Raw genomic sequence first — 15,840 nt, 5'->3', positions numbered from 1 at the left:
CCCTCTGCCAAAGAATAGTTTTTCTTTCCTTTTTATAGGACAGCATGCAACACTGCCTCCTGATGTCTAACACTAATCTCTCCTCATGAGCTGGTTTCATGTTCTTTTAGCCTTGAACAAGTTTTCTCTGCCTCAGTTCCTCTAGATTTATCCCTATGGAACTTATTCAATCCAATATTCAGTGCCTTTATTCACAACATTCTTCCCTGAGAAGGGGGCCTTGCTTATCTTCCAATTTTTAATACTGCCAAAAGCTCCACTAGATTTTAACTTGTCTTTTTCCTTTACCCCTGATACCCCTTGGCTTTGTGAAGGGAAGATCTTGCCTCACTAGTCTGATAGGGTTCTTTGAGGTGGTGACCAGGAAGATTGATGAGGGTAGTGCAGTAGATGTGGTCTACATGGATTTTAGTAAGGCATTTGACAAGGTTCCACATGGTAGGCTTCTTCAGAAGGTTAGAGGCTAAGGGATCCAGGGAGGCTTGGCCGTGTGAATTCAGAATTGGCTTGCCTGTAGAAAGCAGAGGGTTGTGGTGGACGGAGTGCATTCAGATTGGAGGGCTGTGACTAAGTGTCCCGCAGGGATCTGTTCTGGAACCTCTACTTTTTGTGATATTTATTAATGACTTAGATGAGGGGGTGGAAGGCTGGGTTAGCAAGTTTGCAGATGACACAAAGATTGGTGGTGTAGTGGATAGTATGGAGGGCTGTCGAAGCTTACAGAGGGATATTGATAGGATGCAGAGCTGGGCTGACAAGTGGCAGATGGAGTTCAATCCGGAGAAGTGTGAGGTGGTACACTTTGGAAGGACAAACTCCAAGGCGGAGTACAAGGTTAATGGCAGGATTCTGGGCAGTGTGGAGGAGCAGAGGGATCTAGGGGTTCATATCCACAGATCACTGAAAGTTGCCTCACAGGTGGATAGAGTAGTTAATAAAGCTTATGAGACGTTAGCTTTCATAAATCGTGGGATCGAGTTTAAGAGCTGCGAAGTAATGATGCAGCTTTACAAAACTCTGGTTGGACCACACTTAGAGTACTGTGTCCAGTTCTGGTCGCCTCATTATAGGAAGGATGTGGAGGCGTTTGAGAGGGTACAGAGGAGATTTACCAGGATGCTGCCTGGATTAGAGAGTATGGATTATGAGGAGAGACTAAAGGAGCTAGGGCTTTACTCATTGGAGAGGAGGAGGATGAGGGGAGACATGAAAGAGGTGTACAAAATATTAAGAGGAATAGACAGAGTGGACAGCCAGTGCCTCTTCCCCAGGGCACTAATGCTCAATACAAGAGGGCATGGCTTTAAGGTAATGGGTGGGAAGTTCAAGGGAGATGTCAGAGGGAGGTTTTTCACCCAGAGAGTGGTTGGTGCATGGAATGTGCTGCCTGGGGTGGTGGTGGAGGCTTATACGTTGGTCAAGTTCAAGAGATTGTTAGATAAGCATAAAGAGGAATTTAAGATAGAAGGATATGTGGGAGGAAGGGGTTAGCTAGTCTTAGGTGTGGTTTGAAGGTCGGCACAACATGGTGGGCCGAAGGACCTGTATTGTGCTCTATTGTTCTATGGTTCTGATAAGGCTATGGCATATTCCACTATTTTGTTTTTAATTTCTATTTCCTATCAGATTGGGATTGCTTTTTAATCAGGAAAGAAACACTTTCCAGTTTGAACTATCTATTGCATAATCTCTCCCTGAAAAATCAAATTCTTAAAGAATGAATTGAATGACTGGCAAAGATAATTTCAATAAAAGCAGTGATGTTGCCTAGGCTACTTCTGACAGACCTGTGCTAATTCCACCATAAGATCTGTATTTTGAGGAATCTTCCATTGCAAAGTAACTCAATCAACCTGAGCATACACAGTTAGCCACTTGCACTATAGTTGATTGCAAGATTACTTGTACTTTGGATCTACAGCTAAAGAACAACCATGTTTTTTTTAATGAAATGTGGAATGTTATCCGGTAGCAGTATATGCCAACGTTATCACAGAAACAGCAGTGTGCAACCATTTGGAAAACAGAACAAAATGAGATGAGGAGGTTAAAATGTCTTGCTTACCATACTGATTAAAACGTTGCTTTTAACAGTGAAGTGGTTGCCAGTTTATTTTGTTGATAATTTAGTATATAGAGTTTGAGGGTAAAATACAAAGAATTCTTGAAGTTACCTTATCTGGTGTTTAAAAGACTTAAATTTAAGCAAGTAGTTATTTCAGAAGCCAGAGTGATGTACACTGGGTAACATACCTTCTTGAAAAGCCTGTTGGAGGAACTTGTTGATTACTGTTGCAATGCTTTGTACAGCCATTATAGAACTTTTCTTCAGTCCTTGCTGACCCAGGCACCCTGGTAATTAAATAAAGCCCAGTTAAACAAACGTTCCAACAAACAATTCCGGCTAGCATTAACTTTTGCAAAAGACCTGAAATACTTGATTTTTAAAAAAAAAATCAGAAAACAGCTGCAGATGCTGGAAATATGAAACAAAATCACAAACTGCTGGAAACACTCAGCAGGTCAGGCAGCATCTGTGGGAAGAGAAGTGGAAGTGTTTCAGAACTAATGATGGGTCGCTTACCCAAACCATTAATGTCATTTTTCTTTCCACAAATGCTGCCTGACTTGAATATTTCCAGCATTTTCTATTTTTGAAACATTTGATTCTTTTAAAGTACAGATAAGGATTGTTGTTTCAGTTCGTCACTTTCTCTACCCAAAGAAAATCTTGAAAATGGTTCCTAAAACTCACCTGACAAAATCAGACCTGCATCAGCAGCTCACATTTCACCTAAGCAAAGAGAATATATGTGGCAATCTGTCCAAGCAAAGAATCAAAACAGCATATAGCAGTGACAGATCCACATCGATAGTGATGAAAGCAAATGAAACGCAGCCAAGTTCCAACATGGAATCATCACTCACTCTAATAACCTGACAGAGTCATCCTCAAGTTAGCTCTAAACATACAGCACCTATTTTACAGCCTAATGTTTTTAGTGCAAGTCCGTAATACACAGAAACAAAAATAATTACAATAAAAATTTCTCTCAACCACACAGATGGAAAGGAAATGTTAACGATGGAAATTAAAATTGATTTTTCCACAATGTATCTGTGGATGGATACATCCATAAAGCAACACATCATGTAAAATATATTTCAAATACACAATTGTTCAAATAAGTAAGCAGAGTGAAATGTCGATCTCAACGCAAAAGCTGAATAGTGTGGAATGATACTGAAGATCTTAAGATGGAAGAAGCTGTGAAAGCTCAGCAAGTCAGGCAGCATCAATGGAGAGAGAAACAAAGTTAACATTTCAAGTCAATGCTTTTGTCAGTAATGGAAGGTACAAGAGCAAGTACAAAAATGGAAAAAGGAGGAAGGAAAAGGAGAGAACAAGAGAGAAGGTGTGCAGTGGGGTGGAAGTCAGGGTGATTAAATGACAAAAGGGACAGTTGATACAGAGTGAAATGTGATAGCACTGGGACAATCAAGACACTAAAAACAGGCCCACAGAGGGGGCTATTGTCAACCTCAGGACCACAAAGAACAGCTGTTGTCTGAGAAAATGGGAGCAGTGGTAATGATCTGGTTGTTACAACTCCACGATGAGATTAGGGGATTGAAGTTTTATAACTTCGTCAAACCAGCCTCTGTCTCTGATAATCTGCTATCGAGCAATATAAAAGCAAGGTAAGGTTTTGGCTAGTTTACTAGGGATAGCTCCCCAGCTCCTCTTCAAATCTGTGGCATGGAATCGTTTAGATTAAATTTACTTTGGTTAATCGCTGATCTGGAAAATAGCACTACTTTTTTTTGAACAGTCAATGACAGGATACAACAATGCTGACACAGCCAGAGCTACACCCGTCCCTCAAGGTGGGGGTAATGCACTTCCCTGAAATACTGCAGTCCTTTTCATGAAGATACTCCTACAGTACTGTTGGGAAGGGGACTCCAGGATTTAGACCCAGCCACAATGATATACTTCTAAGACAGGACCGTATGCGAGCTGGGGGCATTCTCATGACCTGCTTCCTTTGGTCTTATGGGTTGGCAATGGGGCTAGTGAAATAGGTTTGTTTTGAATAAGGTATACATCGCAGCCATGGTGCACCAGTAGAAGAGGGTATTGAGTGTTAAGGGTGGTTGTCACTTAAGTAGGCAACTTTGTTCTGGTTAACATTAAGCGATGTTGAAGCTGCACCCACCCAGAATCAGGATCAGGTTTATTGTCACTGACTTGGTGAAATGTGTTGTTTTAGTAGCAGCAGTACAGTGCAAAGACATAAAATTACTATTAATTATAAAGTAAATAAATAGTGCAAAACAAAAAGGAATAAGTAGTGTTCATGGACTATTCAGGAATCTGATGGCAGAGGGGAAGAAGCTGTTCCTAAATCAATGTGGGTCTTCAGGCTCCTGTACCTCCGCCCCAATGGTAATAATGAGAAGAGGCAACAGAGAGTATCCTATCACACTTATAACTTGCTTATGAATGATGGAAAGGCTTTGGGGAGTTGAGAGGCGAGCTACTCTTTGCATGAGTAATCAGTTTCTGATTTGTTCTTGTTACAAGTGTTGATATGCCAGGATGAGTTGAGTTCTTAGTCTACTGAAAACTTGTCTCTCTCATGTCCCCAGGGAGGTTGACTGAGTGATGGTGACAATGTCGCACCCCCTGCATAGAAGTAACAGCTTAGATTTTTGTACTCCACCCACAAGCTCCTGACTCAGAAGTATGACCAACTGAGCTACAGTTGACGTAATGGAACAAGTCAAATCGCAGAACAGCTCATCAGTAAGTGAAAATTAAAAAAAAACACTGCAGAGGCTGTAAATATGAAATAAAAAACAGAAAATGCTGCAAAAACACTCAGCAGGTCAGGCAGCATCTGTGGAAAGAGGAACTGTTAGTGTTTCAGGTCTGGGACTCATCACAACAGCTGGGAAGGAGAGAAAACAAGTCAGTTTTAGGTAGCAGAGGAGGTTGGGGAGAAGGAGAGTGGGAACAAAGAGGTACATCTCTGATAGGGTGAGACCAGATGACCTAATGCGATAGTTGAGATCAGATTAAGCTTCTCTAACTGTGCAATATGTCGCTGGCGGCAAGGCTGTGGGACATCCCAGGTCAGACTGTACAACGAAAAACTGAGCCAAGATGACGATGGGCATAAATGGCCAGTTCTGATACAGATAGAAGGAGCGAGTTACCCAAGTTTAGAGAATTTGATGCTGAGTCCTTCGGATTGCAACCTGCCCAGATGGAAGATGAGGTGTTAATAGAGTAATACAGCACAGAAACAGGCCTATTGGCCCATCTAGTCCATGCTGACCTGATCCTCTGCCTAGTCCCATCGACCTGCACCCAGACCATATCCCTCCAAACCCCTCTCATCCATACCTCTCAAGTGTCACAATTGAACCCACATCTACCAATTCTACTGGCAGCTTGTTCCACACTCACACCACCCTGAGTGAAGAAGATCCCCCTCAGACTCCCCTTATATATTTCACCTTTCACCCTAAACCTCTGACCTCTAGTTCTAGTCACACCCAACCCGAGGGGAAAAAGCCTGCATGCGCTCACCCCATCTATACCCCTAATAATTCTGTATACCTCTAAGATCTCCTCTCATTCTCCTGCGCTCCAGGGAATAAAGTCCTAACCTATTCAACCTTTCCCTACAACTCAGGTCCTCAAGTCTCAGCAATATCCTTATAAATTTTCTCTGCACTCTTTCAAGCTTATTGATATATTTCCTGTAGAAAACAAAACAAAGTTGTTCCTCAAGCTTGTATTGGGCCTTGTTGTAACACTGTCAAAGGCAATAGAGTTTAAAAGGCAAAGACTACATGTACCTAGATACACCAGAGACTTTTTCAAGTATTGTTGGGCCATATTTTGATTGGCTGATTGCTAAATTTCATTTTAGACATACTTGTTCCATTTGTCATTTACAGCAATTTAATATGAATCCATTGGGTGGCCTTAAAAATAGTAGATGTGGGTAACAAAGTAGCATCAGTCAATGGTTTTCTCCATCATTTCAACTAAATTTTCCCTATGGTTGACTACAGAAATGCTTGACTTGACATTAATGTCCCTAACTTCTGCAATGAAGTGCCACATTTAAAAGACAGCAATCTCAATACTCATTGCAGACGACATTCTCTCATAGTTGATGTTTTTAAAAGATCCCTTGTGTGAAAGTCTGCTTTCATTTAAGTGCTTTATCAATTTTTAAAAACAACATTAAAGCACAACAAGCAAAATCCACATGTGGCAAAATTTATAATTATCTGCATAGGATTTAATTGGAATATTTCATTGGAGTTATTTTCAACTAAGCCTATAGTTACCAAGCAATCAAATTAATTACCAATAAGTCTCATGACGCCTGCAACTGTGACATCCTGAATGTGCAGAACATTTCTATGTCCTTTTCTGCGTTTCATCCATTTATCCATCACAGGCCACACTTCCTTCCTAAGGAACATAAAACCAGAGCAGATAAGTCATCCACCATTGATAAGGTAAAATACACACTATAAACTTTCTAGACAAAAGATGAACAGGACTTTTCAGGAAAATATTTTCAAAATAAAGAACACAACTTCTTGCATGTTTGACATTTTGCTCCAGAGAAAGGGAAGACCTTATTATATCCTGCAAAGGAAAATTTTATAGCTCTCTGTTCATCATCTGCTGTTAATTTCCTTGTGGTAGTCTTAAAGCCTCATTGTTAGCCATACTGAAAAGCCACCTAAATGATAAGTATCAACAACTATTAGAATTTGCTTTTAACAATGAATTTAACAGCAAGGCACTCTTCAAGTGCATTTCAAAAACTATGGCTCTCAAGTTGATGATCTCTGTGTAATTGCAAACTTGAAAATGATTCTAAAATATTGAAATCCTTATTTAAACTGGTCCACACTGAGAGCAGCACTACAATCCTTCAGGGCCCTTGGTGTCTACTCAAATGCATACACAGTACGAGTCTTTGAGAAGCACTAAGTGTGAACCTTGAAGATTTTCACCCTGCTCAAGTCTAGGGTTTGGAGGCTAATAGCAGCAGTTCCTTAACAAGGAGGTTCACATGGTTACTAGAAATTGAACCATGTAGCACAATGTTCCATATAGCCGTAGCTTTTTCCATTAGTGTATAGAAACTGAATATAAATGTTAGAATTAGTGAAATAGTCCTACTGTTATTTGAAAAAATAGCATTTTGTTAACTCTCCATGCTTTTCAGTCCAAGTACACCTAAGTAATACCTTATGAAGCAGTCATGTGTCCATGTCCACTGTTGTTGGGAGCACAGCAGATCAATGGCATATATCAACTCCCACATATCGCCATTGAAATCCATTCCATATTCGCTACTTGTTTGGAATCTTACTTTAGGACTCTGCTGCATTGCTACAAGGAAACTTGAAACCAAAGAACTTATATCCAGAGGTGGATTCTAGAAATGAAACATTAACATAATAAATAAAACATCTTCATAAAATAAAATAATACATCTTCATTAATGATATTTACAGGACAGTGCCATGGACTAGCTCAACACTCTTTCACTGTTGTAGATTGAGAATGAACTCCAGTAAACGATAAATTATTAAGCAGGAGACAACTGAGTATGAGAGTAACTGACAAAACATAAAAATAGTTAAAACTTCTACAGGTATGTAAAAAGAGAAGCTAAAGTAAATATTGATACCATGAAGGATCAATAAAATAAAAGGGAATTAATTAAAAAGGGAAATAGAAAAATGGGAGAGATTCTAAATAATTTTGGATTAGTCCTCATGGTAAAAGAAAACTAGAATCAATAATAGATAATCAAAGGAAGGGAGGAACTTAAAATTATTTCTCACACTAGGAAAAAGCTAGAAGAAGCTAGCTCTGTTCTCCTTACAGCAGAGAAGGATCAACATTATGAATTCTTTGCAAAGATTAAACAAAACTGCTCTACAAAATAAATAAAAAGAAACCACTTCCAATCAGTAACCATTTGACCATTCAGCTAACTCTGTCCAAAAACATTCCAGATATTCAACCAGTAATCCTATCCTTCTATGTTCCTCCAATGAAATATATCTGATGCTACCTGCCTTTCTACATATATCTACCACATTCTCAACCATGTCTAATGTAGACATGGATGTTTCCCTTTTCACTATCGTGTTCTGTTATTAATATGTCCCCAATGTTATCTCTTTGTCTAGACTTATTATGCTTAACAGCAAAAAAAAAATCAACCGTTGGGAGGTCTGGCCTTTTTGTTTTGCATCTTTTAGGACCATACATAATAAATCCAGAATATTTGTATTTTTGCTTTCAACAACATCTTAGCAAAAAAAAATCTTTTAAATATACTCAAATTCTATTATGCACTGGAGCAAGTCACCCAAAGGTACACATAGTCAAACAACTACATTGCTAATGAGGATGATAACAAAATGGTGACTAACTAGCAGTGAGCAGCAAGTGAGTACAACATTTAAGTTCCTTACGTCAAAAGCATAAATGTTGCACACCTACTTAACAGCTAAATTAAATGACAAATATTTTTAACATTGTAATGGTACAGAGGGGAATGCTATTATGAATGTAATAAAGAGATATTACCTTCTCCCAGTTGAGGTATACACTCAAACAATTCAGAATGTCTCCTTTGGCACGTTGCTTGGCAACAGCTTGCATAGCTTTATTAACTGGTCCTTGCATAGAAAATATGTTTTGCCAAACACTCAAGATGAGCAACAGCAGTTTGCTTGAGTCTGGAAAGTCTGAAAACCAAGCATTATCAAATTGGAAGTATGGTGCGATGCAGGGCTGCATACATTTATGACCAGCACACTTCAGGTTCATGTGGAAATGCAGTATAAAAAACACATTTTATAGATGAAATGGAATAGAAAGAAACTATAAACCAACCAAAATTCAACACTTATGAGACACTCAGAGAAGCAGAATTTCAGACATTCATTTCATAACTTGCAGAAAAAAAAAACAGTTGAAGAATTAAATGTGCTTGTTGTTCCCTTGACCCCCAATCCTGATCCAGCAGACCTCTTGTAAAGCAGGCCATCTTAAAAGGAGTCATCCACGATATCCTGGAGAAGGTATGTGGACACTAGGAATAGCACTGTGGAGGTTGCTAACACTGGGCCAGGTACCCAAGGTTGAGGTACCCAGGGGTCCGTGTCAAGCTTGGTCTAATCTTCCAGGCCAGAGTTCAGACCAAGGTGCAAGGCCCAGGTCACTATAAACAGGTGCAGTACTGGTGGTTATTTAAAGCTAATGTACGATTAATTTCAATGCCTTGATCTAGAACAGTGGTGCGCAACTTTTTTTTTGCAGGGAGGCACAAAACCCACACATGATAAACCTGCTTTTGTTACAATTGCACATAATCAGATCAGCATCACCCAGGGTACAGTACTGGTAAGGTGAAGAGGAGAACCAAAGATTTGGTGAGAGGACCAGCCTGAGGGAAGTGGCTGAAGTGGGCTGTGGGTGAAGCTGCGAAGAGGCAGTGACCAGAGCTGCAAGAACGATGGCACTGGTGTCTTTAAACAAGATTAAAAATATCTCTACCTGATTATGTGCAATTATAACAAAAACAGGTTTCTCATGCGTGGCTCTCGAGCCTTGCTGCAAAAAAGTTGTGCACTATTGTTCTAAATCAAGGCAATGACATTAATCGTAGACACAAGAGATTCTGCAGATGCTGGAATCTGGAGCAACACACCCAAAATGCTGGAGGAACTCAGGAGGTCAGGCAGCATTTATAAAGGGAAATAAACAGTCAACGTTTTGGGTTGAGACCCTTCATCAGGAAATTAATCTTACGTTAGCTTCATTAAAGAAACAAGCAGTTTGATGATTGTCCATTTATGAACTTCTACCAAGTTGCCAGAAGTTCTGCATCTACTTTAAAGTATACATTGAATATAAAGCAACTCTTAATCTGATTACAACACTTAAAATCTTTCTCCTAACATGCCTTTATTTATTGTGATAGGTGCAAGTTAAGCAGAGAGACCATCTGTTTCTCAGTGGAGAGACAAAGAATTAAAACTTTTCAGGTCTGTGGTCTTTGCAAAGTGACTACAGCCTTCCGCCTCTTTCCCTAGGTTATTTAAAAAATTCTGCATTTAACTGTAGGTGGAAAAATGCAAATAGCTATAATGAGAAATCCCTTGCATCCCTTTTTGTCGACGTGGGAATACCTGGCTGGGAGCACGGTGTAAACCCCAATATAAATTAAACTCTCTTCAAAAAGCCTGAATAATCATTACTAGGATTAATGGATTCAAAAGGTAAATTTTACAAGGAAAGTTTTACTTACTGAGGGGCATCTTATTAATGATTTTTGCAAAATCATCCAAAATAACAGGTTCCATTAGTTTAGAGTTACACAATTCAAATTAAATTTTCTTACCTTCCTTTAAGATACTGTAGGAAAGAAGACGAGCTCGTTCAAGGTCTCCCTGGTGTCGGCAGATTGCAACATAAACTCGAGAAAGTGCTTGAAGACAGTTACCATCCAGGGTAGTTTGCTCAACCTTCAGCTTCTTAATGATAGCTAAGAGCAAAGCTTCTGTTAAATCCTGCCATTAAAGAAAAAAAATGAAGTGACTTTTGCAGTAACAATTACCAATGAGCTACAACACCTTGGAAACTTTACACAGAACCTATGGTGCAGGAATAGGCCATTCAGCCCAACTGATCCATGTCACTATTCATTCACTCGAGCTTCATTCTAATTAGTTCTTGAACAGAATCAAACACAGTCTAATCTAGCACAGAAAAATTAGCAATTAACCTAAAATCACTAAAGTGAAAACCAAAGCCCCGTTTCACTTCAAAATAGAAAATCTGAATCTCACAAGTAATTGTGATCCAGTGCTTCCTACCAACTTGGGGAAAGAAAATTCATGCAATAGAAGTAAAAACAACCTGACTTTTAATCATTTCCCTTTGTATGCATTAAAAAAAAACTGCATTGGGCTTTCTATCATTGCCAGAAGCCAACAACCTCAAACAACACTGATGAAAATGAAGTCAAATATGCATGCACACAAGATTGGGCAGGGATCATCATTTTGCTCAGCCTCAATTTTCCTCTCCCCATGTGTACATAGTAACTATTTTCACTACCAACTAGACTAAAAAGAGCCATGGACAGAAAGTTGCGATTCTCCTGCATCTGGTTTCTCCACTCATTCTGCTCCACTTTCCTGTCCTAGCTCCCCTGCATCACCACTATCTTCCACAGCCTCCATTTCCTCCTTTGTACTCCTTCTCCCGCATGCATCCTCCCCGACCTAATTTTACTGCCCATTGCTTCTTTCTTCCCTCCACCTTCCGCATTCCTTTAATACCATGTGTCTTGAATACAGCACTGCGTCTTATTCTCCCTGGTGCAATGCCAGGCAATTCAACGAGTAATTCAATAATATCTGCCACACTATAAGGATGGTTGAAGTAGAACTACCAAATAACTATTTGCTTGACTGACACCTATTTAATATACATCACAGTAACCCTTCCTCCCCCTTCTGAAGCTGAGGAGTCTGGTCTACATTTGTGGATGATGCTCGTCCTCTGACACCTTACCCAAGCAACACATTTCGTCTACACTCTGACAATGAAACAGGAATTCCTGGGCAATCATTAGAAATGGAAATCTGTAGGGGCCACGTCATCCAACCAAGCCAAGATAAAACATCTCAGCAGGGAACAAGGACTGAATCTTAGATTTTCCTGATAGTTGAGAGATCTATATGCAATTAATTCTTTATGAAGAAATAAATTCATGCTAGCTGCAGCTTGCCCCCCCCCCCCCCCCAATAAACTATGGACTAGGGCTGATTTTACAGTAAAATAATACATTCACTTCATACAGATCAAGAGATCAATTTCATATATACTAAATTTGACAGATAACATCGAAGATTTTTAGTTGTTACTATGTTAATAACCAATATAAACAGGATCAGGTGCAATAATCTCTGGATTATTATGTAAACCATGTGCAATCTGTCATGTAGGCAGATGGATCAGATGAGTTAACATATGACATGATTAAACAAAGAGTATCACAGTGGCATAGCTAACAGAGCTGTCATCTCACAGCGCCAGTGACCTGGGTTTGATGCTGACCTCTGGTGTTGTCTGTGTAGAGTTTGTATGTTCTCCCTTTGGATTTCCTTTGAATGCTATTGTTTCCTCCCATGTGCTAAAGACCTGCAGGTTGGTAGGTTAATTGGCCACTGTAAATTGTCTCCAGTGTGTCGGTGAGTGGTGGAATCTGGTTGGACGGGGCAGAGGGGGGAAATGGGAAATGTGGGGAGAAAATGGGTTGAGGCAGGAATAGTGTAAAAAAAAGTGGCGCTGACTTGGTGGGCCACTGAACAGGAACAGGACCAGGTCCCAGCAGGGGGTGGGAAAGAGAGATTTGGTTGAAAGGCTTCTGCAAGAAATGAAACAATATTAAATGTAAACATGACAAGAATATTGATGGTCCAGGTTAAGGGAGAATGTAAATTGTCAGAGAACAAATAATAATGTGAAAAGAAATTAAAAAGCAAGAGGAACTACTATTAAGAGTAAATTGACAACAGCAATGCACAAACGTGTCCAGGTTTTAATCTGACTGCCATCTGCTGGAGCAATTTTGAACTAGGAACTGAGATTTCTAAACTGCAGCTTCTTTACATACCACGTTTATACAGAAATGTTATTTCAAATAATAATTATTTTAAACTTGCTTTGACATTCTTTTCCACTTTATTCAAAGAACTCCTTCTGAAAGGACTTTGACCAATTTCCTGTAGGCATCTCACCAAATGGTTATAATTCACATTAGCTTCAACATTAACTGTTGGCATACTGGAATCTATTGGCCAGAATTTCTTCACAGCAGCTAGTTGGTCGCATACATACCCTGTGCGGTCCTGCCCTTGAAACAGTAGAAAAGTAATTGACAGAGGACTAGGCCACATCCTTTGGTAAACCTGGCACAGATTGCTCTGGTGGTCTCCCCAACATATATGCATGTTGCTGAATTTAATCGCAAGACCTAATAATGGGATCAACATTTGTCATGTCTAGGCATTCAGAGAACACCACTGCCGAGACTCCAAGGTGAGTTCAACGCTGGAGTACACTTGAGAAAAGGCGGCAAAATAAACAGTGAATTTGCAACTTCTGTATTCACACATTAATACACAAATCCTAAAATGGGCAGCACAAATGTGGGAAATGCTGATATTTATCTGAAAAATCTGACCTTTTTCATTTTTATGGATCAAATATTCACTCAATCACAAGCTAAGCATTGACAAGGGAAGTCAATCAGCCCATCTGGTTTATCCTTCTAAAGAAGCTCACCGCTCCAAAAAACAAATTTTAAATGAAAATCTTATACACATCCAAGGTCTTCACATATTTGTAGCCTTTAAAAGCTCAATTATGTTTTATTCCCCTCATGTTTTCTCCCAGATCTCCCTCTGATGATGGCGATCAGCTCATGGCACTGGAACCACTTCCAGGGCTTCGATATTTCTCTTAAGCTTTGGTGACCACAACTGAATTTCCATTCAAGGCATGTTTGCCCAAACCACTGAAATTTAACCAATTTGCTCTCAGAATTGTGTACTACTGAACTAGTACTAACAAGTCCCAGTTAGTTTATTGTGCATTATTCTCCTAACGACTAAAAATGGCAAATGCTGATGCCATTATCAAGTCCTACAATGTTCAGCAACACGCACATACTACTTGCTTTATTTTATGACCATGTGTTGTACAAGTAGTGTTACATTTTAACAGTTTTATACCTACCTGTCTTTATTTCCTATTCGATCAACGGATCTTTTGTAAATCAATAATGTAAAAACCAGGATATGATTCTTTATGCTTTGTAATGGAAGTTTAAAACACAAGGACTTATTATATCTTATAATTAATTTGCCAGGTTGCCTGATTTAACTTACAACTTCATGTTTCTACTTTTTGATTTCCTGAAAGAAAATAGTTATTACAAGATATTTTCTTTCATACATGTAGCACTAACTTTTTTTTACTTCTGGAAACAGTTGAGAATTTAAATTCCATGTTATTTGGGACAGTTTGCTATTACTTTTGAGAAGGGGGAAATTCATGGGAATACAATAGTCTGACAAAATGGACTAAGACAAAAAGCTTGCAATTGCAATGAAGAACATGTCTTGCAATAGTGTTCATGCTTTGGTTAATGAAGTACGATAGATAAAAATCAGATATTTTGTTCTGCATACATTGACTAAATACTGCCGTTTTTGAGAAGTTTTCATTGAGGAGCTTAAGTTTTAGAAAAATAGAAGGAATGAGAGTCAGAACAAATGAGAGACAATACTTACATTTGATTAACAACTTATCACTCATGGCAAACCAAAGTACTTCACAAACAGCCAATTTATTTTGAAATGTAGGTGCCATTGTTTCATGTCAGCAGAAGAGACTTTGCAAACAGCACCATCCTTTAAACAGCAACAAATGCTGCACCAATCTATTGCTTTTTTGGGGATGTTATATGGTGCTTATTACTTAATTCCCAATGAATCACTTTCTCTCAGTGATACAAAGCTGGATAGCACAGTGGGTTGTGAAAATGCACCAAGAATTCAGGGAGATATAGATGGGCTATGTGAATGAGCAAGGATATGGCATATGGAATGTAGTGTGGGAAGAATGTGAGGACATTCACATTAGTACAAAAAAAAAGTTGAGTATTTTTTTCTAATCGTCAGGGAATGAAAGGTATTGGTGTTCAGAGAGACCCTGATGCCCATGTACACAAATCACTGACAGTGAATCTACAAGCAATTAAGGCGGCAAATGTTATGTTTATTGCAAGAGGATTTGAGTACAAGACTAAAAGCATCTTATTGCAAATAAATAGGGTCCTGGTGAAATAGCATCTGTTATATTGTGTATAAGTCTAATCTCTTTAACTAAGCAAGGATATACTTCTGATAAAGAGTTCAACAAAGGTTCACTAGAATGATTTTTGGATATGGGAGGATTGTACAAAGAGGAGAGATTAAACGAACCAGATCTATACTCGCTGGTTCAGAACAATGAGAGAAGGTAGAAATATACAAGATTTTTTACGAGGCTTGATAGGGGCCATTGTTTCACGATAAGATATCTTTGTTAGTCACATGTACATCCAAACACACAGTGAAATGCATCTTTTGCGCAGTGTTCTGGGTGCAGCCCGCAAGTGTCGCCACGCTTCTGGCACCAACATAGCATGCCTACAACTTCCTAACCCGTACACATCTTTGGAATGAGAGGGGAAACCGGGGCACCCTGAGGAAACCCACGCAGGCACGGGGAGAACGTACAAACTCCTTAAGGGGCTGGTCATTCAGGACTGAGATGAGAAGAAATTTCTTTACTTAGAGGACAGCGAATCTTTGGAGTCTTCTCTTAAGAGGGCTGTGGAGCCTCAGTTGCTGATTATATTCAGACTGAGATCAATGTTTTTTGGATACTAAGGGAACAAAGGAACATTAGTACAGGAAAATGGTGTTGAGATTTAAACAAAAATTAGTCATGACAGCCTATTCCTGCTTCTATTTCTTATGTTATTATATTTTACACCACAATACAAAAATTGCTGGGAGACTTTTATATCTTTACTTTCCTTCACTATCTGGAATTATCAAGAACTGTTCAACATTTATTGCACATTAATTACTGCCATGAAACTAATTTGACAAAAAATAAGCCAGTGTTTGGATGTGGGGAGGATCCGCTACTTC

The 15,840-nt window shown here is 39.2% G+C and overlaps 1 protein-coding gene across 1 annotated transcript in view; it reads right to left on the bottom strand.

The window, feature by feature from the left end:
• Nucleotides 1-15,840, bottom strand: part of ice1 (KIAA0947-like (H. sapiens)) — a 54,989-nt gene that overhangs the window by 7,425 nt on the left and 31,724 nt on the right. Inside the window, exons 14-18 of the mRNA XM_052016430.1 lie at nucleotides 10,467-10,635; nucleotides 8,648-8,808; nucleotides 7,291-7,481; nucleotides 6,393-6,499; nucleotides 2,254-2,352 (exon numbers count right to left, since the gene is read on the bottom strand). Of these exons, the coding sequence (XP_051872390.1) occupies nucleotides 2,254-2,352; nucleotides 6,393-6,499; nucleotides 7,291-7,481; nucleotides 8,648-8,808; nucleotides 10,467-10,635 (727 nt within the window). The remainder of the gene's footprint in view (nucleotides 1-2,253; nucleotides 2,353-6,392; nucleotides 6,500-7,290; nucleotides 7,482-8,647; nucleotides 8,809-10,466; nucleotides 10,636-15,840) is intronic.

The sequence above is a fragment of the Pristis pectinata genome, chromosome 5, assembly GCF_009764475.1.
Source record: "Pristis pectinata isolate sPriPec2 chromosome 5, sPriPec2.1.pri, whole genome shotgun sequence".
Lineage (NCBI taxonomy): Eukaryota > Metazoa > Chordata > Chondrichthyes > Rhinopristiformes > Pristidae > Pristis > Pristis pectinata.
This window is presented reverse-complemented; position numbering and strand designations above follow the sequence as displayed.